A 26,903-nucleotide genomic window follows, 5' to 3' on the forward strand; every position below is an offset into this window, starting at 1 on the left:
AAAGGAGAGAAAATGAAATGTAATTGTATATAATCAGTACATCAGAAAGTCAGTAGGAAGTATGTACTGTAAGTATACACAAACAAAGTGAACTATTGATATGGTGATCAAGGATCTACATCAAGGAGGTGTGAGGAATTTGGACATGGCGTCAACTAGCTCTGGTCCAGAGCGTTAGTGCGACTTGCTAAGACTGGGCCTTGAATGCTCAGCGTTAGCAAACCACTCAACACCATGTCTGCAGTCACCACCCTTCCAATACCTGGAGATCCCCTTCTCCCCACGGGACACAGGATGAGGTGTGGAGGCACATTCACCCTCAATGACAATATGTCTGTTTTTTCTTTCTATAATATTGTTTATCCAATCAATTCTGCCTGAATGTTTCCCTTCCTTTGTGCTCATTGTCTGAGGATTTTATTTCTCTGTATTATTCTTTAATAGTAGTCCTGCAATCAGCCCAATATTACCATGGTAATAACATTACCACTGACACAGTTATAGTGTGCAATGTGAAAAAGGTCCACCACAGTTCTCCATTACAGTTCTGGTATTGTGAAAATAGCCTGGTTATTTCAGCTCCCAAACGATTGACTGTTTAAATAAATGTGAAAGCAGGCTTCATCCTGTAACCTACTGCAGTAGCTGCTGGCCTGATCCTCCCAGCCTGCCTACTATATCAACAGCTGGTAGCTGCTGGCCTGATCCTCCCAGCCTGGCTACTATATCAACAGTTGGTAGCTGCTGGCCTGATCCCCCCAGCCTGCCTACTATATCAACAGCTGGTAGCTGCTGGCCTGATCCTCCCAGCCTGCCTACTATATCAACAGCTGGTAGCTGCCGGCCCGATCCCCCCCAGCCTGCCTACTATATCAACTGCTGCTGGCCTGATCTCCTTCCAGCCTGCCTACAATATCAACAGCTGGTAGCTGCCGGCCCAATCCCCCCAGCCTGCCTACTATATCAACAGCTGGTATCTGGTGGCCTGATCCCCCCCCAGCCGGGCTACTATATAAACAGCCGGTAGCTGCTGGCCCGATCCTCCCAGCCTGCCTACTATATAAACAGCCGGTAGCTGCTGGCCCGATCCTCACAGCCTGCCTACTATATAAACTGCCGGCAGTTGCTGGCCCGATCCTCACAGCCTGTCTACTATATAAACAGCCGCTGGCCTGATCCTCACAGACTGCCTACTATAGAAACAGCCATGACAAATAGAAGGCTCTAACCACACCGTGTCCTCAAGTTTTCCCTGGCGCCTCCATGGCAACTACAAAAATAAAGCCCCTGGTTCAGTCAGCATTCAGGCCAGGGCAGTCCAAGGTTTCTATAATTACGATCCTGGACCTAGGGGCAGACAGGCTGCTGTGTTTTCTTTCAGAATGAAGGAATCAGAAGTATTCCCCTGGTGCTGTTCTAAAACAAAGCCAGGGGAGACCTCCTAAGCCTTTTTAATTGTGCTCCCTTATTTATCGGTTGATTTATGAATCCCCAGACAAATCCTCCCAGCTGGACTCTAGTCAGCGGTGCTGTGCTCTATTAGAGGTTGTGCTTTCAGACTGGCTCTCCTTTCGAAGATAACATAATGACTTTCAAAGAAAGCACTTTATCTCAGAAAGCTATTGACAGTTGTGTGAATGCATCAGATGTGTGGTCATCCCTGGGAAGAGTGATGAGAGTAAGACTAAAGAATAAAGAGAGAATATAACAGTGAGAAACATACTTTTCTGGTTGGCCAACAGGCCTTTTGAGCTTGGTAAGGATAGGGCTCTGCGGGTTTCCTCCGGGGCTATAAAAAGAGACTATAAAAAACTGACCCTAACCTTAACCTTGACCTTAACCCTGACCCTAACCCTAACTCTAACCTAATTTTAACAAATTCTGAAATGTAATATCAGTTTGCAGGTCAGGAGTGTTCATATAGCCTTTTCCTTGTGCAATGAAGGCCTGCTCAATCTCAGGGGCTCAACCAAGCATTAAGTCCCCACCAAATAAGGGGGCAAGTTGTCAAAGCATGCAGGCCAAGTAAAACAGGTGATTTCTGACAGATTGCTTTGGCTCTCTAATGAGACAAGCACAGACTGCACTCAAACTGTAAATGGACTGTTGGACAGAGTGAATAGTCAGCCTTCTCCATCTGCACAGAAGAACATCTGCTTAAAGCAAGGCCCAGGCAGGCACTCATGAGCCCTGTTGATACCTGGTTCTATCATGCAGCCTATGTCCTAATCTTGTCCACATTCTGATTGTGCTCACATTTTTAGACAAGCGTAGATCATTAAAAGACACATTGTGATCTGATTGTGATCAGATCTTATAAGTGTGAACAGACAAGACCAGGTAAAGATCAGGACATGATCAACCCCGTCTCCTTCCCATGCAGCGCGTGTCTTGGCAGACAGGTGTTGTAGTACAACTTTTATCAGCTCCAGAGCCGGGTCTTTCTGTCTGCCACCCGGGTCTGGATGCCTGTGTCATCTATGTAATATTTGCCTGCGTCTCTATTTGGGCACTGGGTTGGCCTGCTGACTGATGAGGGTGGGTCATCACACAGGAGTTGTCGAGCCCAACCAACAAGGAACAGAGAGAAAGGGGGGAATAGAGTGAGAGAGAGATAAACAGAGAGAGAGTAACTGACAGGGTAAGTTCTAGCACTCTGCCTTAGAGGTCCTCAGACAGCCGGATGACTTCACTCTGAGGGCGGGGCATCCTGCTAACATGCCCAGCGGCCTGTTATAAAGGCTCCTGGCCAGAGAAAGGCTGCCAATCAGCTCTGGAAGAGCAGTGTGTCTGTGTGTGTGTGTGTGTGAGAGAGAGAGAGAGAGAGAGAGAGAGAGAGAGAGAGAGAGAGGGAGAGAGAGAGAGAGAGAGAGAGAGAGCGACAGAGAGAGACAGAGCGCGCGCGAGAGAGAGAGAGAGAGAGAGAGAGAGAGTGTGGAGGAAGAGATAAGCCTATTGCTGCTGTGACTGCTGCTCTACCAGAAACAGGGTGACAGCTAAGAAGATAATGCCCCAGAATGTGGTCCTGGATGGGCCAGCCCCCTGGGGCTTCAGGCTCAATGGAGGGAAGGACTTCAACCAGCCCCTGACCATCACCAGGGTGAGTGCCCACTGACCAACCTTAAACGTGATTAATACCATTTTTAAATATATTCTAAAATTGACTCGTAGGTGTGATATGGTTACATTTTCTGGTGCCTGTTAAATACAGTGGCAGCATTTTGAACTAACTGTAGACAATGGAGGGATTTCTGACTGAGACAGGCTTACAAAGAGTTACAGTAATCTAGGCTTGAGGAATTAAAAGCATGTAGAACTTTCTATACAGTATATCAGTGACAAATAAAAAAAATTGACTTTTGCTTTATATATAGATAATAATAAAAGCAGGACTGGACAACCTTTACATGAAGCTCAAGATGTAGGTCTGTGTCAAAGAAGACACAAGGTTTCTGGACGTAGGTTTTACACTGGTGGACAAATGACCAAGGTAAATAAAACAACCTCTGATTTCATATCATTGAGCTGGAAGAAGTTGTTAGACATCCAACATTTGATGTCAGCAAGATACTGGTTGAAGGTTTGCTATGCTAGCTTGATCACTGGGTCTGTTTGGTAAATAAAGTAGCATGTCATCTGCATAGCAGTGAAACTGAATTTTATGATTGCGGATGATGTCACCCAGGGGACTCATGTACAAGGTAAATGTACAGGATGGGGCCCAGAATGTACAGGATGGGGCCCAGAATTGACCCCTGAGGGACACCATAGTAAATAAGTGCTGGGGACGATACTGAACCACCCATGGTCACTGAGAAATGTCTGCCACATAGATATGACCTGAACCAGTCAAGGCACTGCCGTAGATTCCCACCCACCTCTCCAATCTGTCGACAAGAAGGTTATGATCAATAGTATCAAACATGACACTAAGATCCAAAACACTAGGATAGAGAACTAGGATAGAGCATTCACCAGCATCGTCAGCCAACAGAAAGTAATTACTGACTTTCAGTAAAGACGTTTCTGTGCTGTGAAGTGATTTGTTGTTCGTACTCATACTCAAATAAGCCACCAAATGCTTTAAAACAACTTTTTATAACATCTTGGATAAAAAAGGAAGTTTAGAGATGAGGGGGCGTATAGATTGGGCTTTTTAAGGAGAAGTTGGACCAGAACAGTTTTAAAATAGGCTGGGAAGGAGCCAGAGGTCAGGGAGCTATTTCCAATACACAGAATGTTGGGGCCAACAGTATGGATAACTTATTTTAGTAGTGAAGTAGGGACCATGTCCAAGGGTCAAGGGGGAGGTCTTCATGTGAGGAACAGTACCAAGGAGGGACTCAAAGGATATTTGCTCAAAAGAGTAAAAGGAAGCAGTAGACAGTCTCAGAGTAGTTGCCTCTTGACCAGAAATTCTGGTATGGGGTTGGCTACTGTCATTCTGGGATCTAAAATGTTCTATGTTTTCTGTAGAAAATAATCCTAAAAACTGTCCGCCAAGACCAGGGGATGCAAGCATGTCATTGTTAAGGGGGCCACTGACAACATACTCAATTGTCTTAAACAGAATTTTCGAGTTGTGGCACTTCTCAGAAATCAGGGTACTTCTCAGAGATCAGGGCACTTCTCAGAGATCAGGGTAGAGAAATAGTTTGCATCTTTAACAGCAACATTATAATTTCTCATCAGATCCTTCATTACTGGACATCATAGAATACTTGAAATTTGCATGCCTTCAATTTACATACAGCCTTTCTAAGTTCACTTTTTAAGGCATGACTGTGGTCATTTAACCAAAGTGAGACTGGCAGACAGTTTATTATTGTTTTAACTGATGCCACTGATTTTAAAGTAGCCTGATATACAGTGCCTTCGGAATGTATTCAGACCCCTTGACTTTTTCCACATTTTGTTACGTTACAGCCTTATTCTAAAATTGATTAAATAAATAAAAATCCTCAGCAATCTACACACAATACCCCATAATAACAAAGCAAAAACAGGTTTTTAGACATTTTTGCAAGTGTATTAAAGATAATAAACAGAAATACCTTATTTACATAAGTATTCAGATCCTTTGCTATGAGACTTGAAATTGCACTGATCATCCTTGAGATATTTCTACAACTTGATTGGAGTCCACTTGTTGTAAATTCAATTGATTGGACATGATCTGGAAAGGCACACCTGTCTATATAAAGGTCCCACAGTTGACAGTGCATATCAAAACAAAAACCAATCCATGAGGTCGAAGGAATTGTCCGTAGAGCTCCGAGACAGGATTGTGTCGAGGCACAGATCCGGGGAAGGGTACCAAAACATTTTTGCAGCATTGAAGGCCCCCAAGAACACAGTGGCCTTCATCATTCTTCAATGGAAGAAGTTTGGAACCACCAAGACTCTTCCTAGCTGCCCGCCTGTGAGAAAGAGCAAGAGCCCGATGGTCACTCTGACAGAGCTCCAGAGTTCCTCTGTGGAGATGGAAAACCTTCCAGAAAGACAACCATCTCCACCAATCAGGCTTTTATGGTAGAGTGGCCAGAAGGAAAAAGCCACCTAAAGACTCTCTACCCATGAGAAACAAGATTGTCTGGTCTGATGAAACCAAGATTGAACTCTTTGGCCTGAATTCCAACCGTCACGACTGGAGAAAACCTGCCACCATCTCTACGGTGAAGCATGGTGGTGGCAGCATCATGCTGTGGGGATGTTTTTCAGCAGCAGGGACTGGGAGACAAGTCAGGATCGAGGCAAAGGTGAATGGAGCAAAGTACAGAGATCCTTTATGAAAACTTGCTTCAGAGTGCTCAGGACCTCAGACTGGAGCGAAGTTTCACCTTCCAACAGGACAATGACCCTAAGCACACAGCCAAGACAACCCAGAAGTGGCTTCGGGACAGGTCTCTGAATGTCCTTGAGGGGCCCAGGCAGAGCCCGAACTTGAACCCGATCTAACATCTCTGGAGAGACATGAAAATAGCTGTGCAGCAACGCTCCCCATCCAAACTGACAGAGCATGAGAGGATCTGCAGACAAGAATGGGAGAAACTCCCCAAATACAGGTGTGCCAAGTTTGTAAGATCATACCCAAGAATATTTGAGGTTGTGATCACTGCCAATGGTGCTTCAACAAAGTGCCTAATAAAGGGTCAGAATAGTTACGTAAATGTGATATTTCAGTTTTTATTTGTTATAAATTTGCAAAGATATCTAAAAACCTGTTTTTCTTTGTCATTATGGTGTATGGTATGTAAATTGATGAGGGGAAAAAAAACGATTTAATAAATTTTATAACAAGGCTGTAGTAACAAAATGTGGAAAAAGTCAAGAGGTCTGGGTCCTTCCCGAATCCACTGTATTTCAGTGAAACTGTTCAGCAAATCAACGGTATGACGACAAAGACCCGGATCATTAGGAGAGGATATAAAAGCAGTGGTAAATGTACTAGCACTTGATGATGCGAGAGCGATTGGGGCAGACTTTTATTTTTTTAATTCTCCTTTTTCTTGATATCCAATTGGTAGTTACAGTCTTGTCCCATCGCTGCAACTCCCCTACGGACTCGGGAAAGGAAAAGGTCGAGAGCCATGCATCCTCCAAAACACGACCCTGCCAAGCCGCACTGCTTCTTGACCCACTGCTCGCTTAACCCACAACCCAGCCGCACCAATGTGTCGGAGGAAACACCTTCTAGCTGCCGACCGGAAGTCAGCTTGCAGGTGCCCGGCCTGCCACAAGGAGTCACTAGAGACAAGGAAATCCCGGCCGGCCAACCTCTCCCCTAACCCGGACGACACTGGGGTAATTGTGCACCGCCTCATGGGTCTCCCAGTCGCGGACGGCTGTGACACAGCCTGGGATCGAACCCAGGTCTGTAGTGATGCAGTGGCTTAGACCGCTGCACCACTCAGGAGGCTAGGGGTGGCAGACATTTTTAGGAGAAAGCATTTTAAAAACAATAATGAGATGGTCAGAGACAAACACATCAATAGTTTCAAAGTGAGCAATATTCAGACCATAGGACAGCAGGAGATCAACACTATGGCCTTGGTAGTGTGTAAGCCCTGTGGCATGTAGCACATTCTAACTCTCCCTGGCTAGTGCATTCTTTAAATAACTCCAACTGGTCAGAGAAATCCTGCAATGAACAAACTATTAGGTTTATGTTGTGGAGGGCGGTACACTAGAATGGATAAGGTGAGCTGTTGCTTATTCAAGCAAATGATAAGACTTTAAAATTAGGAACATTTGCAACATGACTCAGGGCTACGTACTGTATATGCTTGTCTCTATGAATGATGGCTACCCTCCCCAACAGGGCCAAACGGCCTGGATGTCTACTGAGGCACCATGGAGATCTCCAGTCACACCTGTCACAGCCAGGAGCACATATTTTCTTACCCCTCAGCCCCCTGGAACGCCCCTCGACCCCCAGGAACACCCCTTGTCCCCCAGGAACCCCCCTCTTCCCCCAGGAACCCCCCTCGACCCGGGTCCGTAACGAGCTGCTGAAGGAGTAGAAGGGATAGGACTGAGACTCTTAGCAGACTGTTAGTAGTGTAGCACTGAGACACTTAGCAGACTGTTAGTAGTGTAAGACTGAGACTCATAGCATACTGTTAGTAGTGTAGGACTGAGACTCTTAGCAGACTATTAGTAGTGTAGAACTGAGACTCGTAGCAGACTGTTAGTAGTGTAAGACTGAGACTCTTAGCAGACTGTTAATAGTGTAGGACTGAGACTCTTAGCAGACTGTTGGTAGTGTAGGACTGAGACTCTTAGCAGACTGTTAGTAGTGTAGGACTGAGACACTTAGCAGACTGTTAGTAGTGTAGGACTGAGACTCTTAGCAGACTGTTAGTAGTGTAGAACTGAGACACTTAGCAGACTGTTAGTAGTGTAGGACTGAGACTCTTAGCAGACTGTTAGTAGTGTAGAACTGAGACACTTAGCAGACTGTTAGTAGTGTAGAACTGAGAAACTTAGCAGACTGTTTGTAGTGTAGAACTGAGACACTTAGCAGACTGTTAGTAGTGTAGAACTGAGACACTTAGCAGACTGTTAGTAGTGTAGGACTGGAAGAGCCTGGGCTTCTTGACCAAAATGACACCCTATTCCCTTATAGTGCACTATTTTAGACCAAAATGAATGCACTATGTAGGGAATAGGGTACCATTTAGCATACAAATGTGTTGTGTCTGACGAGAGCTAGGATGGGGAGGTCACAGGTTTACTTAAGAGTCACACTGCAAGACTTAGTGAATACTTCCTCCAGCATTCCGGCTGACTGTAGAGGATCCTTGAGCTGCACTTTCATGTTCTGGCTAATGTTTGAAATCTTGTCAGGAATGGTGCTAATGGTATATAATGTAACCCAGCACTGTAACCCAGAGTATTTGGGACCAATGAAAAGCTGGTTATTTTTCATTCCTCCAAGTTCATGTCCTTATTACTTAACTGTGATCCAATGCTACTTCTTGGAGGTTTTGAATGATCATTAGCTGGACAACATTAACTATGATTAACTGTGGGCTTGAAGAGAGCGGTCCAGAGTTAGAGACAGATATGACCCATAATGACACAGGTTCCTGCTAACCAGCCGGATTTGATCCACATCGCTCTGATTAAGACCAGAATCTACATTCTGATTAAAGCCAGAACCTAAATTCTGATTAAGACCAGAACCTACATTCTGAGTAAAACCAGAACCTAATTTCTGATTAAGACCAGAAACTTAATTCTGATTAAGACCAGAACCTAAATTCTGAATGCAACCAGAATCTAAATTCTGATTAAGACCAGAACCTAAATCCTGAGTAAAACCAGAACGAACCTACATTCTGATTTAAGCCCAAACCTCATTTCTGATTAAGACCAGCACCTGTAAAGACGAGGAATAGGAAGGATTGGACCAAAACGCAGCGTCCATGTTAATTTTAATAAATAAACTGAACACTGCAATAACCAAAAAACAACAAAGAGAGAGCGTGAACAAAACAAAACAGTTCTGTAAGGTGAAGACACACAAAACAGAAAACAACTACCCACCAACACAGGTGAGAACAGGCTACCTAAGTATGGTTCTCAATCAGAGACAACGATAGACAGCTGCCTCTGATTGGGAACCAAAGCCGGCCAAAAACAGAAATACAAAACATAGAACAAAACATAGGATGCCCACCTTAACTCACGCCCTGACCAAACCAAAAATAGATACATAAAAAAGGAACTAAGGTCAGGACGTGACAGAACCTAAATTCTGATTAAGACCAGAACCTAATTTCTGATTAAGACCAGAACCTAAATTCTGATTAAGACCAGAACCTAAATTCTGAGTAAAACCAGAACCTACATTCTGATTAAAGCCCGAACCTCATTTCTGATTAAGACCAGAACCTAATTTCTGATTAAGACCAAAACCTACATTCTGATTAAAGCCTGAACCTAATATCTGATTAAGACCAGAACCTAAATTCTGATTAAGACCAGAACCTAATTTCTGATTAAGACCAAAACCTACATTCTGATTAAAGCCTGAACCTAAATTCTGATTAAGACCAGAACCTAATTTCTGATTAAGACCAAAACAAAGCAGAAAGCATATCCATGCCATAGTCAGGGTCTGGGAATACAATAGTGATCTACAATTTAGGCCAAATGTGTCTTATCATAACCATGGTTATTTCAATGATGCCTAATTGTTTCCTCTGCTGATTAGGTTTGTGACGTCTATCCAACAACAACATTCTGCAACATTACTGATAAAATCCCAGCTGTTATTCTATTAAAACCAACCACCAAACAATCATGGTGTATTGCTCATACAAAAATAACTGATAAGCAACGGAAGACCATGGTTATATACTGTTGGTATTCGTCCCAAATGGCACCCTATTCCTTTTATAGTGTACTAGTTTTAACCAGAGCCCATAGGGATTAGTGTTATAATATGAGTCCCATCTGTCTGAAAAGGATTGGTCATAAGGTGCTGGGAATTGGCTGGTAGTGATATCTTCATGTGGGTAGCATGCCCTTACTTGTGCAGTGCTCTTCTCTGAGAGGTGCCTCTGGGTCTATATGGCATGTTTTTCACAACGTTGTCAAAGCCATTACTGATGATGCCTACGTCAAAACAGGAAACAGGTGTTCCAGTATGTGACTAAACTGCAAACAGTCTGCTTCTGCTTGTACTGTATGCCAGTCTGCTTTTATCTGGTAACAATGTGTGGTTATGGCTGCTATCTAATTGTGTTTTGTATGCATATAGGTTTGAATAGTATGAGTGGTTATGTGATTTCATGAGGATGTGTGTTAGTGTGGAACTGAGACTGTGTGTGTGGTGGACGTATTTTAAGCCCCTCCCTCTCAAATGGCTCTAACTTCCTGTCCTGTCATGTAGAGTTCCTGGCGGTTCCTCTGTGTGAGAGGCGGTTGTCATGGCGGTTCCTCTGTGTGAGAGGTGTCATGCTGGTGTGGCAGTTCCTCTGTGTGAGAGGTGTCATGGTGGTGTGGCAGTTCCTCTGTGTGAGAGGTGTCATGGTGGTGTGGCAGTTCCTCTGTGTGAGAGGTGTCATGGTGGTGTGGCAGTTCCTCTGTGTGAGAGGTGTCACGGCGGTCCCTCTGTGTGAGAGGTTTCATGGCGGTTCCTCTGTGTGAGAGGTGTCAAGGTGGTTCCTCTGTGTGAGAGGTGTCATGCTGGTGTGGCAGTTCCTCTGTGTGAGAGGTGTCATGGTGGTGTGGCAGTTCCTCTGTGTGAGAGGTGTCATGGTGGTGTGGCGGTTCCTCTGTGTGAGAGGTGTCATGGTGGTGTGGCAGTTCCTCTGTGTGAGAGGTGTCATGGTGGTGTGGCGGTTCCTCTGTGTGAGAGGTGTCATGGTGGTGTGGCAGTTCCTCTGTGTGAGAGGTGTCACGGTGGTCCCTCTGTGTGAGAGGTGTCATGGTGGTGTGGCAGTTCCTCTGTGTGAGAGGTGTCATGCTGGTGTGGCAGTTCCTCTGTGTGAGAGGTGTCATGGTGGTGTGGCAGTTCCTCTGTGTGAGAGGTGTCATGGTGGTGTGGCAGTTCCTCTGTGTGAGAGGTGTCATGGTGGTGTGGCAGTTCCTCTGTGTGAGAGGTGTCATGGTGGTGTGGCAGTTCCTCTGTGTGAGAGGTGTCATGGTGGTGTGGCAGTTCCTCTGTGTGAGAGGTGTCACGGTGGTGTGGCAGTTCCTCTGTGTGAGAGGTGTCATGGTGGTGTGGCAGTTCCTCTGTGTGAGAGGTGTCATGGTGGTGTGGCAGTTCCTCTGTGTGAGAGGTGTCATGGTGGTGTGGCAGTTCCTCTGTGTGAGAGGTGTCACGGCGGTCCCTCTGTGTGAGAGGTTTCATGGCGGTTCCTCTGTGTGAGAGGTGTCAAGGTGGTTCCTCTGTGTGAGAGGTGTCATGCTGGTGTGGCAGTTCCTCTGTGTGAGAGGTGTCATGGTGGTGTGGCAGTTCCTCTGTGTGAGAGGTGTCATGGTGGTGTGGCAGTTCCTCTGTGTGAGAGGTGTCATGGTGGTGTGGCAGTTCCTCTGTGTGAGAGGTGTCATGGTGGTGTGGCGGTTCCTCTGTGTGAGAGGTGTCATGGTGGTGTGGCAGTTCCTCTGTGTGAGAGGTGTCACGGCGGTCCCTCTGTGTGAGAGGTGTCATGGTGGTGTGGCAGTTCCTCTGTGTGAGAGGTGTCATGCTGGTGTGGCAGTTCCTCTGTGTGAGAGGTGTCATGGTGGTGTGGCAGTTCCTCTGTGTGAGAGGTGTCATGGTGGTGTGGCAGTTCCTCTGTGTGAGAGGTGTCATGGTGGTGTGGCAGTTCCTCTGTGTGAGAGGTGTCATGCTGGTGTGGCGGTTCCTCTGTGTGAGAGGTGTCATGGTGGTGTGGCAGTTCCTCTGTGTGAGAGGTGTCACGGTGGTGTGGCAGTTCCTCTGTGTGAGAGGTGTCATGGTGGTGTGGCAGTTCCTCTGTGTGAGAGGTGTCATGGTGGTGTGGCAGTTCCTCTGTGTGAGAGGTGTCATGGTGGTGTGGCAGTTCCTCTGTGTGAGAGGTGTCACAGCGGTCCCTCTGTGTGAGAGGTTTCATGGCGGTTCCTCTGTGTGAGAGGTGTCAAGGTGGTTCCTCTGTGTGAGAGGTGTCATGCTGGTGTGGCAGTTCCTCTGTGTGAGAGGTGTCATGGTGGTGTGGCGGTTCCTCTGTGTGAGAGGTGTCATGGTGGTGTGGCAGTTCCTCTGTGTGAGAGGTGTCAAGGTGGTTCCTCTGTGTGAGAGGTGTCATGCTGGTGTGGCAGTTCCTCTGTGTGAGAGGTGTCATGGTGGTGTGGCGGTTCCTCTGTTTGAGAGGTGTCACGGTGGTGTGGCAGTTCCTCTGTGTGAGAGGTGTCATGGTGGTGTGGCAGTTCCTCTGTGTGAGAGGTGTCATGGTGGTGTGGCAGTTCCTCTGTGTGAGAGGTGTCATGGTGGTGTGGCAGTTCCTCTGTGTGAGAGGTGTCACAGCGGTCCCTCTGTGTGAGAGGTTTCATGGCGGTTCCTCTGTGTGAGAGGTGTCAAGGTGGTTCCTCTGTGTGAGAGGTGTCATGCTGGTGTGGCAGTTCCTCTGTGTGAGAGGTGTCATGGTGGTGTGGCGGTTCCTCTGTGTGAGAGGTGTCATGGTGGTGTGGCAGTTCCTCTGTGTGAGAGGTGTCAAGGTGGTTCCTCTGTGTGAGAGGTGTCATGCTGGTGTGGCAGTTCCTCTGTGTGAGAGGTGTCATGCTGGTGTGGCAGTTCCTCTGTGTGAGAGGTGTCATGGTGGTGTGGCGGTACCTCTGTGTGAGAGGTGTCATGGTGGTGTGGCGGTTCCTCTGTGTGAGAGGTGTCACGGCGGTCCCTCTGTGTGAGAGGTTTCATGGCGGTTCCTCTGTGTGAGCGGTGTCAAGGTGGTTCCTCTGTGTGAGAGGTGTCATGGTGGTTCCTCTGTGTGAGAGGTGTCATGGCGGTTCCTCTGTGTGAGAAGTGTCATGGTGGTGTGGTTCCTCTGTGTGAGAGGTGTCATGGTGGTTCCTCTGTGTGAGAGGTGTCATGGCGGTTCCTCTGAGTGAGAGGTGTCATGGTGGGTCCTCTGTGTGAGAGGTGTCATGGTGGTTCCTCTGTGTGAGAGGTGTCATGGTGGTTCCTCTGTGTGAGAGGTGTCATGGGGGTTCCTCTGCGTGAGAGGTGTCACTGTGGTTCCTCTGTGTGAGAGGTGTCATGGCGGTTCCTCTGTGTGAGAGGTGTCATGGTGGGTCCTCTGTGTGAGAGGTGTCATGGTGGTTCCTCTGTGTGAGAGGTGTCATGGTGGTGTGGTTCCTCTGTGTGAGAGGTGTCATGGTGGTGTGGTTCCTCTGTGTGAGAGGTGTCATGGTGGTGTGGTCCTCTGTGTGAGAGGTGTCATGGTGGTGTGGTCCTCTGTGTGAGAGGTGTCATGGTGGTGTGGTTCTTCTGTGTGAGAGGTGGTATGGTGGTTCCTCTGTGTGAGAAGTGTCATGGTGGTGTGGTTCCTCTCTGTGAGAGGTGTCATGGTTGTGTGGTTCCTCTGTGTGAGAGGTGTCATGGTGGTTCCTCTGTGTGAGAGGTGTCATGGTGGTGTGGTCCCTCTGTCTGAGAGGTTCTCACTCAGTAATTCCAGATGTCTGTTAGAGACAACAGAGTAGTATGAAACCACAAACAGACAACAGTCTGCCGTATGTGACCTGATACTGAGGACATGGCTCCTGATACCATACAGTATAGCATACCAAAGAAGTTCATGTTCTGTATTTGGTTTATACAGGTTAGAGTTGGGACATGTACACCACGTTCAAATGAGGAGTAATATGAAACAGGAACGTAAAGGAGGCAGCTGTCAAGTTGTTTCCCTCGTAGAAGATATATGATACAGGCAGCGTAACGTAACAGAGCCCAAATGAATCATCCAGCCATAAATAGCCGTATAGATTACCCCAGTCTGCATTAATCTGCCTTTTCAACAGAACAACAGGGGAGGAAAGTAGTGAGAGAAGGAGGGGGGGTGAGAGGGAAGTGTGGGCAGGTGGAGAGGCCCAGGCATGGTGAAGAGTTAAGGTAAGAACCTGGAGGCAGAGGGGTGAGGTGACTACCTCTGGAATGACGCTGACCAGGTAGGAGAAGGGCAAGGGGATGATGTCAGGCACCATTAGAGGCAGATAGAGAAAGGGAGTAGAGAAGGGGGGTGGGAGAGAGAGAGGGGGGGGTGGAGAGAGAGAGGAGGGGGAGAGAGGGGGGAGAAGAGTGGAGAGAGAGAGGGGTGGGGAGTGGAGAGAGAGAGAGGGGGAGAGAGGGGGAGAAGAGAGGGGGGAGAAGAGTGGAGAGAGAGAGAGGGGGGGAGTGGAGAGAGAGGAGGGGGAGAGAGGGGGGAGTGGAGAGAGAGGAGGAGGGGGGGGTTCTAGGCTTGGAGACAGAATGGATGCCTAAGCAGTTAGATCAGCAGGCTGTCAATAGTGTAATCCCCTATCCCATGTACTGTAGTCTGGCACCACACAGTGATGGACACGTCATCCACACAGCTTTATTTATAGGGCATGTAAAACACAGAATGGACTCCTATTCATACTCTAGGTGTAGCCATTATGTTGAAACAGCCAGTGTACTGCAATGTCTACCAACCACTGTGCTTCCCCGTCACTTCTCCCACACATTTGTGCCCCGTTAGAACTGTTCAAACTGAAGTGGTGCTTTGTTTCTAGGTGACGCCTGGCAGCAAAGCCTCGCTGGCCAACCTGTGCCCCGGTGACATCATCCTGGCCATAGAGGGTGTGAGTACAGAGTGCATGACTCACAGCGAGGCCCAGAACAAGATCAAAGACCCTGCCTCCCGGCTCGGCCTCAAGATTGAGAGGTAGGTGAGCAAGCAGAATGACTGGCCTGTGTCCCAAATGGCACCCTATTTTCTTTGTAATGCACTACGTTGTGCCCTGGTCAAAATAGGGCCCTGGTCAAAAGTAATATATACTATATAGGGAATAGGGTGTATTTAGGATGCACCTGGTAATAAGATGATAACACAAGTACAAGGACACCAGCCATCTATGGTCAACTTTTGTAAACAGTAGTGTACGCATGAAAGATAGATAGTTATGAACTGTTTGGTTCGAGCCCTGAATGCTGATTGGCTGAAAGCTTTGGTGTACCACGGGTATGACAAAACATTTATTTTTACTGCTCTAATTACGTTGGTAACCAGTTTATAATAGCAATAAGGCACCTCGGGGGTTTGAGATACAGTGCCTTGCGAAAGTATTCGGCCCCCTTGAACTTTGCGACCTTTTGCCACATTTCAGGCTTCAAACATAAAGATATAAAACTGTATTTTTTTGTGAAGTATCAACAACAAGTGGGACACAATCATGAAGTGGAACGACATTTATTGGATATTTCAAACTTTTTTAACAAATCAAAAACTGAAAAATTGGGCGTGCAAAATTATTCAGCCCCTTTACTTTCAGTGCAGTAAACTCTCTCCAGAAGTTCAGTGAGGATCTCTGAATGATCCAATATTGACCTAAATGACTAATGATGATAAATACAATCCACCTGTGTGTAATCAAGTCTCCGTATAAATGCACCTGCACTGTGATAGTATCAGAGGTCCGTTAAAAGCGCAGAGAGCATCATGAAGAACAAGGAACACACCAGGCAGGTCCGAGATACTGTTGTGAAGAAGTTTAAAGCCGGATTTGGATACAAAAAGATTTCCCAAGCTTTAAACATCCCAAGGAGCACTGTGCAAGCGATAATATTGAAATGTAAGGAGTACCAGACCACTGCAAATCTACCAAGACCTGGCCGTCCCTCTAAACTTTCAGCTCATACAAGGAGAAGACTGATCAGAGATGCAGCCAAGAGGCCCATGATCACTCTGGATGAACTGCAGAGATCTACAGCTGAGGTGGGAGACTCTGTCCATAGGACAACAATCAGTCGTATATTGCACAAATCTGGCCTTTATGGAAGAGTGGCAAGAAGAAAGCCATTTCTTAAAGATATCCATAAAAAGTGTCGTTTAACGTTTGCCACAAGCCACCTGGGAGACACACCAAACATGTGGAAGAAGGTGCTCTGGTCAGATGAAACCAAAATTGAACTTTTTGGCAACAATGCAAAACGTTATGTTTGGCGTAAAAGCAACACAGCTCATCACCCTGAACACACCATCCCCACTGTCAAACATGGTGGTGGCAGCATCATGGTTTGGGCCTGCTTTTCTTCAGCAGGGACAGGGAAGATGGTTCAAATTGATGGGAAGATGGATGGAGCCAAATACAGGACCATTCTGGAAGAAAACCTGATGGAGTCTGCAAAAGACCTGAGACTGGGACGGAGATTTGTCTTCCAACAAGACAATGATCCAAAACATAAAGCAAAATCTACAATGGAATGGTTCAAAAATAAACATATCCAGGTGTTAGAATGGCCAAGTCAAAGTCCAGACCTGAATCCAATCGAGAATCTGTGGAAAGAACTGAAAACTGCTGTTCACAAATGCTCTCCATCCAACCTCACTGAGCTCGAGCTGTTTTGCAAGGAGGAATGGGAAAAAAATTCAGTCTCTCGATGTGCAAAACTGATAGAGACATACCCCAAGCAACTTACAGCTGTAATCGCAACAAAAGGTGGCGCTAAAAACTTTTAGTTTTTCATTTGTTAAAAAAGTTTGAAATATCCAATAAATGTCGTTCCACTCCATGCTTGTGTCCCACTTGTTGTTGATTCTTCACAAAAAAATACAGTTTTATATCTTTATGTTTGAAGCCTGAAATGTGGCAAAAGGTCGCACAGTTCAAGGGGGACAAATACTTTCGCAAGGCACTGTATATGGCCAATATACCACGGCTAAGGGCTGTGTCTTGGCACTCCCCGTTGCGTCGTGCCCAAGAACAGCCCTTAGCCGTGGTATATTGGTCATATACCACACCACCTCGGGCCTTATTGCTTAAATACACACCACACAATGTTGAATAGTCTAGCAGTTTTGACATTTAAATACACACCACACAATGTTGAATACTCTGGCAGTTATGACATTTAAATACACACCACACAATGTTGAATACTCTAGCAGTTTTGACATTTAAATACACACCACACAATGTTGAATACTCTAGCAGTTTTGACATTTAAATACACACCACACAATGTTGAATACTCTGGCAGTTATGACATTTAAATACACACCACACAATGTTGAATAGTCTAGCAGTTTTGACATTTAAATACACACCACACAATGTTGAATACTCTGGCAGTTATGACATTTAAATACACACCACACAATGTTGAATACTCTGGCAGTTATGACATTTAAATACACACCACACAATGTTGAATACTCTGGCAGTTATGACATTTAAATACACACCACACAATGTTGAATAGTCTAGCAGTTTTGACATTTAAATACACACCACACAATGTTGAATACTCTAGCAGTTTTGACATTTAAATACACACCACACAATTTTGAATACTCTGGCAGTTTTGACATTTAAATACACACCACACAATGTTGAATACTCTGGCAGTTTTGACATTTAAATACACACCACACAATGTTGAATACTCTGGCAGTTTTGACATTTAAATACACACCACACAATGTTGAATACTCTGGCAGTTTTGACATTTAAATACACACCACACAATGTTGAATACTCTGGCAGTTTTGACATTTAAATACACACCACACAATGTTGAATACTCTGGCAGTTTTTACATTTAAATACACACCACACAATGTTGAATACTCTGGCAGTTTTGACATTTAAATACACACCACACAATGTTGAATACTCTGGCAGTTTTGACATTTAAATACACACCACACAATGTTGAATACTCTAGCAGTTTTGACATTTAAATACACACCACACAATGTTGAATACTCTATCAGTTTTGACATTTAAATACACACCACACAATGTTGAATACTCTAGCAGTTTTGACATTTAAATACACACCACACAATGTTGAATACTCTGGCAGTTATGACATTTCTTCCTTTCAAGCTTTTTTTTATCAGGATCAGCATTAGCAGTTGCCGATGGAGACAGTTAGTCTTACTGAGGTCTTACTGAGGTCTTACTGAGGTCTTACTGAGGTCCCACACAGAACAAAAATACATTACAGACTTTACAACTGACATACATTTAAAAACATTAACATGTAGTGTGTGTGTGCAGCTATCAGTTACACATACCTGTCAATACATACACACTACAAGCTAACAGAAATAAAAAAGGAAATCAAATCCCGTTTTATTTGTCACATACGCTGAATGCAACCGGTGTGGACTTTACCATGAAATGATTGCTTGCGAGCCCTTCCCAATGAGGCAAAGTTTAAAAAAGGTACAAAAATAGTAAGTCAAGGGGAAACATTGACTGCCTGTCTTTGGCTGAGCTATAGAGCTGCATAGTGAACTTGTTAGGCCTTTATGAGTGGTTGCCGGGCGCACGGCGCTCAGTCAAAATGCCAGGGCTGCATTCCATCTCTTTGATTCATAACCTCATGAAACTGTTTGAGAGTCTTGCGTGGGGTCAGAGATGCTCACGTGGGGTCAGAGATGCTCGAGGCGCTGATGTAAATTATGAGTGCAGCAAGGCCATGTTTGGGTCAAAATGCTAAGCAGCTGGCCTGTCTGGCTACGGTTTGATCTGGATTTATTATTTAATGTCAGGAAGGAAGGAAGGCTGCTGTATATCAGGGTTTGACTGACCCTGGACTCTTTCTCTGTCTTGCAGGCCTGAGACCAAAATGTGGTCACCCCAAGTCACAGAGGATGGGAAAGCAAACCCATTCAAGCTCAATTTAGAGGCAGAACAACAAGTAAGTAGCAGAAGGAATAAATGTTTTTAGGTTAAGGACTACATTCCGATTCACATCAATCCCTCTCCTGGTGTTTGTGTGGTTGTGTAGAGTTACAGTATAGCTAGTATTCAATTCAATTGAATTAAATTGTCCCCTTCAGGCATTTCTAGAGTTATAGTGGTACTTCAGATACATACAGTGTAGCTTGTATAGCTTTGACCACTGCATGCAGTATGTGTACCGTGTAGCTTGTATAACTTTGACCACTGCATGCAGTGTGTGTACCATGTAGCTTGTATAACTTTGACCACTGCATGCAGTGTGTGTACCTTGTAGCTTGTATAACTTTGACCACTGCATGCAGTGTGTGTACCGCGTGGCTTGTATAACTTTGACCACTGCATGCAGTGTGTGTACCGTGTGGCTTGTATAACTTTGACCACTGCATGCAGTGTGTGTACCTTGTAGCTTGTATAACTTTGACCACTGCATGCAGTGTGTGTACCTTGTAGCTTGTATAACTTTGACCACTGCATGCAGTGTGTGTACCGTGTAGCTTGTATAACTTTGTGTACAGTATAGCTTGTATAGCTGCATGCAGTGTGTGTCTCTGTCTTGCTCCACATGTAGGAGTTGAAACCTATCGGTACAGGTCACAACCGACGCGCCCAGCCCTTCATGGCTGCGGCCACCATAGACAACGGACGCCAGGTGGTGAGTTCCTCCTACAACACCCCCATAGGCCTCTACTCCTCAGGCAACATCCAGGACGCCTTGCACGGACAGCTCCCAGGCCTTGTTCACGATAAGCATGAGGGGTGAGTAAGTGCCAGACTGATCCGGGCCCCCTTCCTGATGCCCCGTGGACCCCACCTCTCCCCTCCTCCACCTGGTGTCACTAACCCTGCCTCTTGCATCTCTTCTCCTCCCTGGCTGCTCCTCTCTCCTCTCTCACTCTATAACCTCAGAGCGCCTCTCTATCTCCTCTTCTGCCTCCTCCTCTTCTGTTTTTTACAGGACCTGGGCTACTTTGAACACAAGTTTAACGTCAGGCCTAAGCTCTTCTTACCTGCAGGCCAAAGGTCACTAGTTTCAACATCTCTCTACTGATACAGTAATACAGTAATACTAGTTTCAACATCTCCCTACTGATGCAGTAATACAGTAATACTAGTTTCAACATCTCCCTACTGATACAGTAGTACAGTAATGCTAGTTTCAACATCTCCCTACTAATGCAGTAATACAGTAATACTAGTTTCAACATCTCCCTACTGATACAGTAATACTAGTTTCAACATCTCCCTACTGATACAGAAATACAGTAATACTCGTTTCAACATCTCCCTACTGATACAGTAATACAGTAATACTAGTTTCAACATCTCCCTACTGATACAGTAATACAGTAATACTAGTTTCAACATCTCCCTACTGATACAGTAATACAGTAATACTAGTTTCAACATCTCCCTACTGATACAGTAATACAGTAATACTAGTTTCAACATCTCCCTACTGATACAGTAATACTGTAATACTAGTTTCGCCAATCCCTACGGATGCAGTAATACTAGTTTCAACATCTCCCTACTGCTGCAGTAATACCATAGTCAGTTTTATTCAGTCACAGAGTAAATTATCTTATACTTACTGATTGTAATATTTCTATATAGCTGCAATAACTCATCTTCCATCTTTCCTGTCTCTTTCATGTGTTGTGCTGTCTCTTCTCCCCTGCCCTACCTCTGGCTTTGCAATCACTGACCACCGCCCTCAGTGAGTGCCCTCCTCCGCAAGGCCTGATGGGAAATGGCCATCAGACAGTGGTCACCCTCTCCCCCCCTGACCCTCCCCTGTCTGCTAACTCCGGCACAGACCAACCGCTGGCCCCCAGTGCTCAGTATAACTCCCCCATTAACCTGTGCTCTGAGGCCAACGTCTCGGCCGCTCAGCAGCTAGCTCAGGTCACCTCAGTAGAGGAACAGGTCCCTCTAAGGTAATCATAGGGGTGTGTGTGTGTGTGTGTGTGTGTGTGTGTGTGTGTGTGTGTGTGTGTGTGTGTGTGTGTGTGTGTGTGCGTGTGTGTGTGTGTGTGTGTGTGTGTGTGTGTGTGTGTGTGTGTGTGTGTGTGTGTGTGTGTGTGCGTGTGTGCGTGTGTGTGTGTGTGCGTGTGTGCGTGTGTGTGTGTGTGTGCGTGCGCGTGTGCGCGCGTGCGTGCGTGCGTGTGCAAATTTAACAACCTCTGCTTACATTATAGTACCAGTCAACATTCAAGGGTTTTTCTTTATTTTTACTATTTTCTACATTGTAGAATAATAGTGAAGACATTAAAACTATGAAATAACACATATGGAAAGTGTTAGACAAATCAAAACATATTTTAGATTTGAGATTCTTCAAAGTAGCCACTCTTCGCCTTGATGACAGCTTTGCACACTCTCGGCATTCTCTCAACCAGCTTCATGTCACCAGTCACCTGAAATGCATTTGAATTAATAGGTATGCCTCGTTAAAAGTTCATTTTAGGAATTTCTTTCCTTCTTAATGAGTTTGAGCCAATCAGTTGTGTAGTGACAAGGTAGGGGTGGTATACAGAAGACAGCCTTATTTAGTAAAAGACCAAGTACATATTATGGCAAGAACAGCTCAAATAAACAAAGAGAAATGACAGTCCATCATTACTTTAAGACATGAAGGTCAGTCAATTCGGAAAATGTCAAGAACTTTGAAAGTTTCTTCAAGTGCAGTTGCAAAAACCATCAAGCGCTATGACGAAACTGGCTCTCATGAGGATCGCCACAGGAAAGGAAGACCCAGAGTTAGCTTTGCTGCAGAGGATAAGTTCTTTAGAGTTACAAGCCTCAGAAATTGCAGCCCAAATAAATGCTTCACAGAGTTCAAGTAAAAGACACATCTCAACATCAACTGTTCAGAGGAGACTGCATGAATCAGGCCTTCATGGTCGAATTGCTGCAAAGAGACCACTGCTAAAGGACACCAATAATAAGAAGAGACTTGCTTTGTCATAGAAACACGAGCAACGGACATTGGTCTGATGAGTCCAAATTTGAGATTATTGGTTCCAACCGTTGTGTGAGGCAGAGTAGGTGAACAGATGACCTCCGCATGTGTGGTTCCCACCGTGAAGCATGGAGGAGGAGGTGTGATGGTGTGGGGGTGCTTGTTTACATACCCTACATGATTCATCTCATATGTATATGTATATACTGTACTCTATATCATCTACTGCATCTTTATGTAATACATGTATCACTAGCCACTTTAACTATGCCACTTTGTTTACATACTCATCTCATATGTATATACTGCACTCAATACCATCTACTGTATCTTGCCTATGCCGCTCTGTACCATCACTCACTCATATATCTTTATGTACATATTTTATCCCCTTACATTATCCCCTTACACTGTGTATAAGAAAGTAGTTTTGAAATTGTTAGCTAGATTACTTGTTGGTTATTACTGCATTGTCGGAACTAGAAGCACAAGCATTTCGCTACTCTCGCATTAACATCTGCTAACCATGTGTATGTGACAAATCAAATCAAATTTGATTTGATTTGATACTGTCTGTGTTTATTTAGAATTCAAGGCACACTTAACCAGCATGGCTACCACAGCATTCTACAGCGATACGCCATCCCATCTGGTTTGTGCTTAGTGGGATCATCATTTGTTTTTCCAACAGGACAATGACCCAACACACCTTCGAGCTGTGTATGGGCTATTTGATCAAGAAGGAGAGTGATGGAGTGTTGCATCAGATGACCTGGCCTCCGCAATCACCCAACATCAACCTATAAGGACTCTGGGCCAGACCCAGATGCAGACACGGGAGGATGTTGGTTTGAAGCATTTAATATTTATTAGTTCCAAAGGGGCTAGGCAAGAGAATAGTCATGGACAGGCAAAAGGTCAAACCAGATCAGAGTCCAGGAGGTACAGAAGAGCGGCAGGCAGACTCGAGATCAGGGCAGGCAGACATATTAGAGCGTGACATGTGACATCAGGGCGTGACACAGCCCAATTGAGATGGTTTGGGATGAGTTGGACCGCAGATTGAAGGAAAAGCAGCCAACAAGTGCTCAGCATATGTGGGAACTCATTAAAGACTGTTGGAAAAGCATTCCAGGTTGAAGCTGGTTGAAGCATGCAAAAGTGTGCAAAGCTGTCATCAAGGCAAAAGGTGGCTACTTTTAAGAATCTAAATGATAAAATATATTTTGATTTGTTTAAGACTTTTTGGGTTACTACATGATTCCATGTGTTATTTCATAGTTTTGATGTCTTCACTATTATTCTACAATGTAGAAAAAAGTTTAAAATAAAGAAAAACCCTTGAGTAGGTGTGTCCAAACTTTTGACTGCTACTGTATATTATGGTGAAGGCCAGAGGAATTCCAGAAAAAGGTACCATATGATAAAATCCTCTCCCTCTTGCATCCTAGTAGTAAGACACTGTCCTCCATCAAGGAGTCTCATGTGTACCGGATGCTCCAGGATGATCAGGATAGGCCACATGAACCACGTCAGTCAGGCTCCTTTAAGGCTCTGCAGGAACACGTGGAGACTGATGGTGAGCTAAATCCAAGCATACAGACAACTTATCCACTCTGACGGCACTTAATAACAAAGTACACATTTTAGTAATTATTTATTGATAAAAGGTAGAATGAGCAGGGTTGGGTAGAAACGGATTACACGTAGCAGGGATTGACACCTTAACACAGCAGTAAACCAATGTTTTGTGCATTAATAGGAGCAAAGCCGTTGATTACTAGAAGTGTAAGAGCTCCAGTGACAAAGCCTCCAACACCTGCGGGATCGCTACAGAAACTACCCCTCTGTGACAAGTGTGGAAACGGCATAGTGTGAGTACCAACTACCCAGGCTGACAGGAAATAAGGCACTGGAGTGCCATGGTGCTGCCCTCTCCCAATGACTCATCTGATCCTGCCCTCTCCCAATGACTCATCTGATCCTGCCCTCGCCCAATGACTCATCTGATCCTGCCCTCTCCCAATGACTCATCTGATCCTGCCCTCGCCTGATGACTCATCTGATCCTGCCCTCTCCCAATGACTCATCTGATCCTGCCCTCTCCCAATGACTCATCTGATCCTGCCCTCTCCCAATGACTCATCTGATCCTGCCCTCTCCCAATGACTCATCTGATCCTGCCCTCGCCCAATGACTCATCTGATCCTGCCCTCTCCCAATGACTCATCTGATCCTGCCCTCGCCTGATGACTCATCTGATCCTGCCCTCTCCCAATGACTCATCTGATCCTGCCCTCGCCCGATGACTCATCTGATCCTGCCCTCTCCCAATGACTCATCTGATCCTGCCCTCTCCCAATGACTCATCTGATCCTGCCCTCTCCCAATGACTTATCTGATCCTGCCCTCGCCCAATGACTCGTCTGATCATACCCTCTCCCAATGACTCATCTGATCCTGCCCTCGCCCAATGACTCATCTGATCCTGCCCTCTCCCAATGACTCATCTGATCCTGCCCTCGCCTGATGACTCATCTGATCCTGCCCTCTCCCAATGACTCATCTGATCCTGCCCTCGCCCGATGACTCATCTGATCCTGCCCTCTCCCAATGACTCATCTGATCCTGCCCTCTCCCAATGACTCATCTGATCCTGCCCTCTCCCAATGACTTATCTGATCCTGCCCTCGCCCAATGACTCGTCTGATCATACCCTCGCCCAATGACCCGTCTGATCCTGCCCTCGCCCAATGACCCGTCTGATCCTACACTCGCCCAATGACCCGTCTGGTCCTACCCTCGCCCAACGACCTGTCTGATCCTGCCCTCGCCCAATGACCCGTCTGATCCTACACTCGCCCAACGACCTGTCTGATCCTGCCCTCGCCCAATGACCCGTCTGGTCCTACCCTCGCCCAATGACCCGTCTGATCCTGCCCTCGCCCCATGACCCGTCTGATCCTACACTCGCCCAATGACCCGTCTGGTCCTACCCTCGCCCAACGACCTGTCTGATCCTGCCCTCTTCATGTTCTGGATAATGACTAAACCAAGAAGAATGTATTAATAAACCACAAAGGACCTCCGCTACATTATACACATGTGAACAGGCAGGTAATGAGAAACCATGGCAGGAATGTTTTTGCGGTGAGGAAACATAAGATGACAGCGTCTACCTTGCCAGATCTGTCCTCTCTCATCTTTTAGTTTTGGGGGATGAAAGTAAGAAGTACATGAAAGGATTGAGTAAGGGAATATACCTGCCTCTGATACTTTTGATGTGGTGGGGCACATCTGCTGTTGCATAAGACCAAGGTCTAAGTGGGGTATGGTTAGAGCTATGGTGGTTTTGGATCCATAAATCTATCTGGATGGCAAAGTATAACCTCCTGCCTAGGCTAATTGCACACAGCGCATAATAACAATAATTCAGAGCATTGGGAGGAAGTGTCTGGTAGACAAGATTAGGCAAAGTAAGTCAACTCTCTTGTCCCCTGGTGCCACAGTAAGACAGTCAACACTCTCTTGTCCCCGGTCCCACAGTAAGACAGTCAACACTCTCTTGTCCCCTGGTCCCACAGTAAGACAGTCAATACTCTCTTGTCCCCTGGTCCCACAGTAAGACAGTCAACACTCTCTTGTCCCCTGGTCCCACAGTAAGACAGTCAACTCTCTCTTGTTCCCTGCTCCCACAGTAAGACAGTAAATTCTCTTGTCCCCTGCTCCCACAGTAAGACAGTCAACACTCTTTTGTCCCCTGCTCCCACAGTAAGACAGTCAATTCTCTTATCCCCTGCTCCCACAGTAAGGCAGTCAACACTCTCTTGTCCCCTGCTCCCACAGTAAGACAGTCAACACTCTCTTGTCCCCTGCTCCCACAGTAAGACAGTCAACTCTCTCTTGTCCCCTGCTCCCACAGTAAGACAGTCATCACTCTCTTGTCCCCTGCTCCCACAGTAAAAAAGTCAATTCTCTTGTCCCCTGCTCCCACAGTAAGACAGTCAACACTCTCTTGTCCCCTGCTCCCACAGTAAGACAGTCGACTCTCTCTTGTCCCTTGCTCCCACAGTAAGACAGTCAACTCTCTCTTGTCCCCTGCTCCCACAGTAAGACAGTCAACACTCTCTTGTCCCCTGCTCCCACAGTAAGACAGTAAACTCTCTTGTCCCTTGCTCCCACAGTAAGACAGTCAACACTCTCTTGTCCCCTGCTCCCACAGTAAGACAGTAAACTCTCTCTTGTCCCCTGCTCCCACAGTAAGACAGTCAACACTCTCTTGTCCCCTGCTCCCACAGTAAGACAGTCAACACTCTCTTGTCCCCTGCTCCCACAGTAAGACAGTAAACTCTCTCTTGTCCCCTGCTCCCACAGTAAGACAGTAAACTCTCTCTTGTCCCCTGCTCCCACAGTAAGACAGTAAACTCTCTCTTGTCCCCTGGTCCCACAGTAAGACAGTAAACTCTTTCTTGTCCCCTGCAGAGGCACAGTGGTGAAGGCCAGAGAAAAGTTCCGCCACCCTGGATGTTTTGTGTGCTCCGACTGCAAAGTCAACCTGAAGCAGAGGGGCTACGTCTTTGTGGAGGGGCAGCTGTACTGCGAGACCCACGCCCGCGCCCGGACGATACCTCCAGAGGGACACGATGCCATTGCCGTTTACCCCACGGCTTGAGACCAGTGGACCGGGAAATGCACAGACCTGTCCAAATGGAGCAAGAACTGTAACTTGCCACTCCCCTTCTCATACAGAATATTTCAGGACAAAGTACATGATATATGGTTTCACAAGCTGCACTGTGGATAGATAGGCCATACTACAGTGGCGTTCATCAACGTAACACCCTGAACTGAACATATCAATATCTGTGGACATTATGATGCAATTGTGAATTTGCTTATCACCGTCAAAAACGCAACCATTTATCTTTTTAAAAAGGAATATGTTTGTTATGCCTTGTGAATACCAACTGTGCCTTGTGATTTAAAGGTTTTCTGAATTTGTTACCATTGGTAATAAAAAAAGAAGACAAACATATTA

At 45.9% G+C, this 26,903-nt stretch overlaps 1 protein-coding gene across 7 annotated transcripts; it reads left to right on the forward strand.

Moving 5' to 3' along the window:
- The first annotated feature begins 2,696 nt into the window (after positions 1-2,696).
- pdlim3b (PDZ and LIM domain 3b) lies at positions 2,697-26,903 on the forward strand. Of its 7 annotated transcripts, none has more exons than XM_031789810.1 (9): positions 2,834-3,100; positions 14,722-14,873; positions 18,775-18,859; positions 19,472-19,659; positions 19,810-19,923; positions 20,622-20,840; positions 23,320-23,444; positions 23,628-23,739; positions 26,348-26,903. In XM_031789810.1, the coding sequence occupies exons 1-9, from the start codon at positions 3,008-3,010 to the stop codon at positions 26,535-26,537; spliced, it is 1,278 nt and encodes a 425-aa protein (XP_031645670.1). In that variant the 5' UTR covers positions 2,834-3,007; the 3' UTR covers positions 26,538-26,903. The 7 variants fall into 7 exon arrangements, with proteins under 7 accessions (XP_031645673.1, XP_031645670.1, XP_031645669.1 ...); XM_031789809.1 differs by having other exon boundaries at positions 2,835-3,100; positions 23,317-23,444; XM_031789812.1 differs by lacking the exon at positions 2,834-3,100 and adding an exon at positions 14,000-14,080 and having other exon boundaries at positions 23,317-23,444.

This window comes from Oncorhynchus kisutch, linkage group LG15 (genome assembly GCF_002021735.2).
Source record: "Oncorhynchus kisutch isolate 150728-3 linkage group LG15, Okis_V2, whole genome shotgun sequence".
In the NCBI taxonomy this organism is placed as follows: domain Eukaryota; kingdom Metazoa; phylum Chordata; class Actinopteri; order Salmoniformes; family Salmonidae; genus Oncorhynchus; species Oncorhynchus kisutch.

What these genes read in the sequence shown, in the direction of transcription:
- pdlim3b (XM_031789809.1), top strand. Translation starts at nt 3,008, where the DNA reads ATGCCCCAGAATGTGGTCCTGGATGGGCCAGCCCCCTGGGGCTTCAGG. An exon ending in GAGGAACAGGTCCCTCTAAG is followed by an intron (nt 20,841 to 23,316) that starts GTAATCATAGGG and finishes CTTGCATCCTAG; the next exon opens with TAGTAAGACACTGTCCTCCA. An exon ending in GGAACACGTGGAGACTGATG is followed by an intron (nt 23,445 to 23,627) that starts GTGAGCTAAATC and finishes GTGCATTAATAG; the next exon opens with GAGCAAAGCCGTTGATTACT.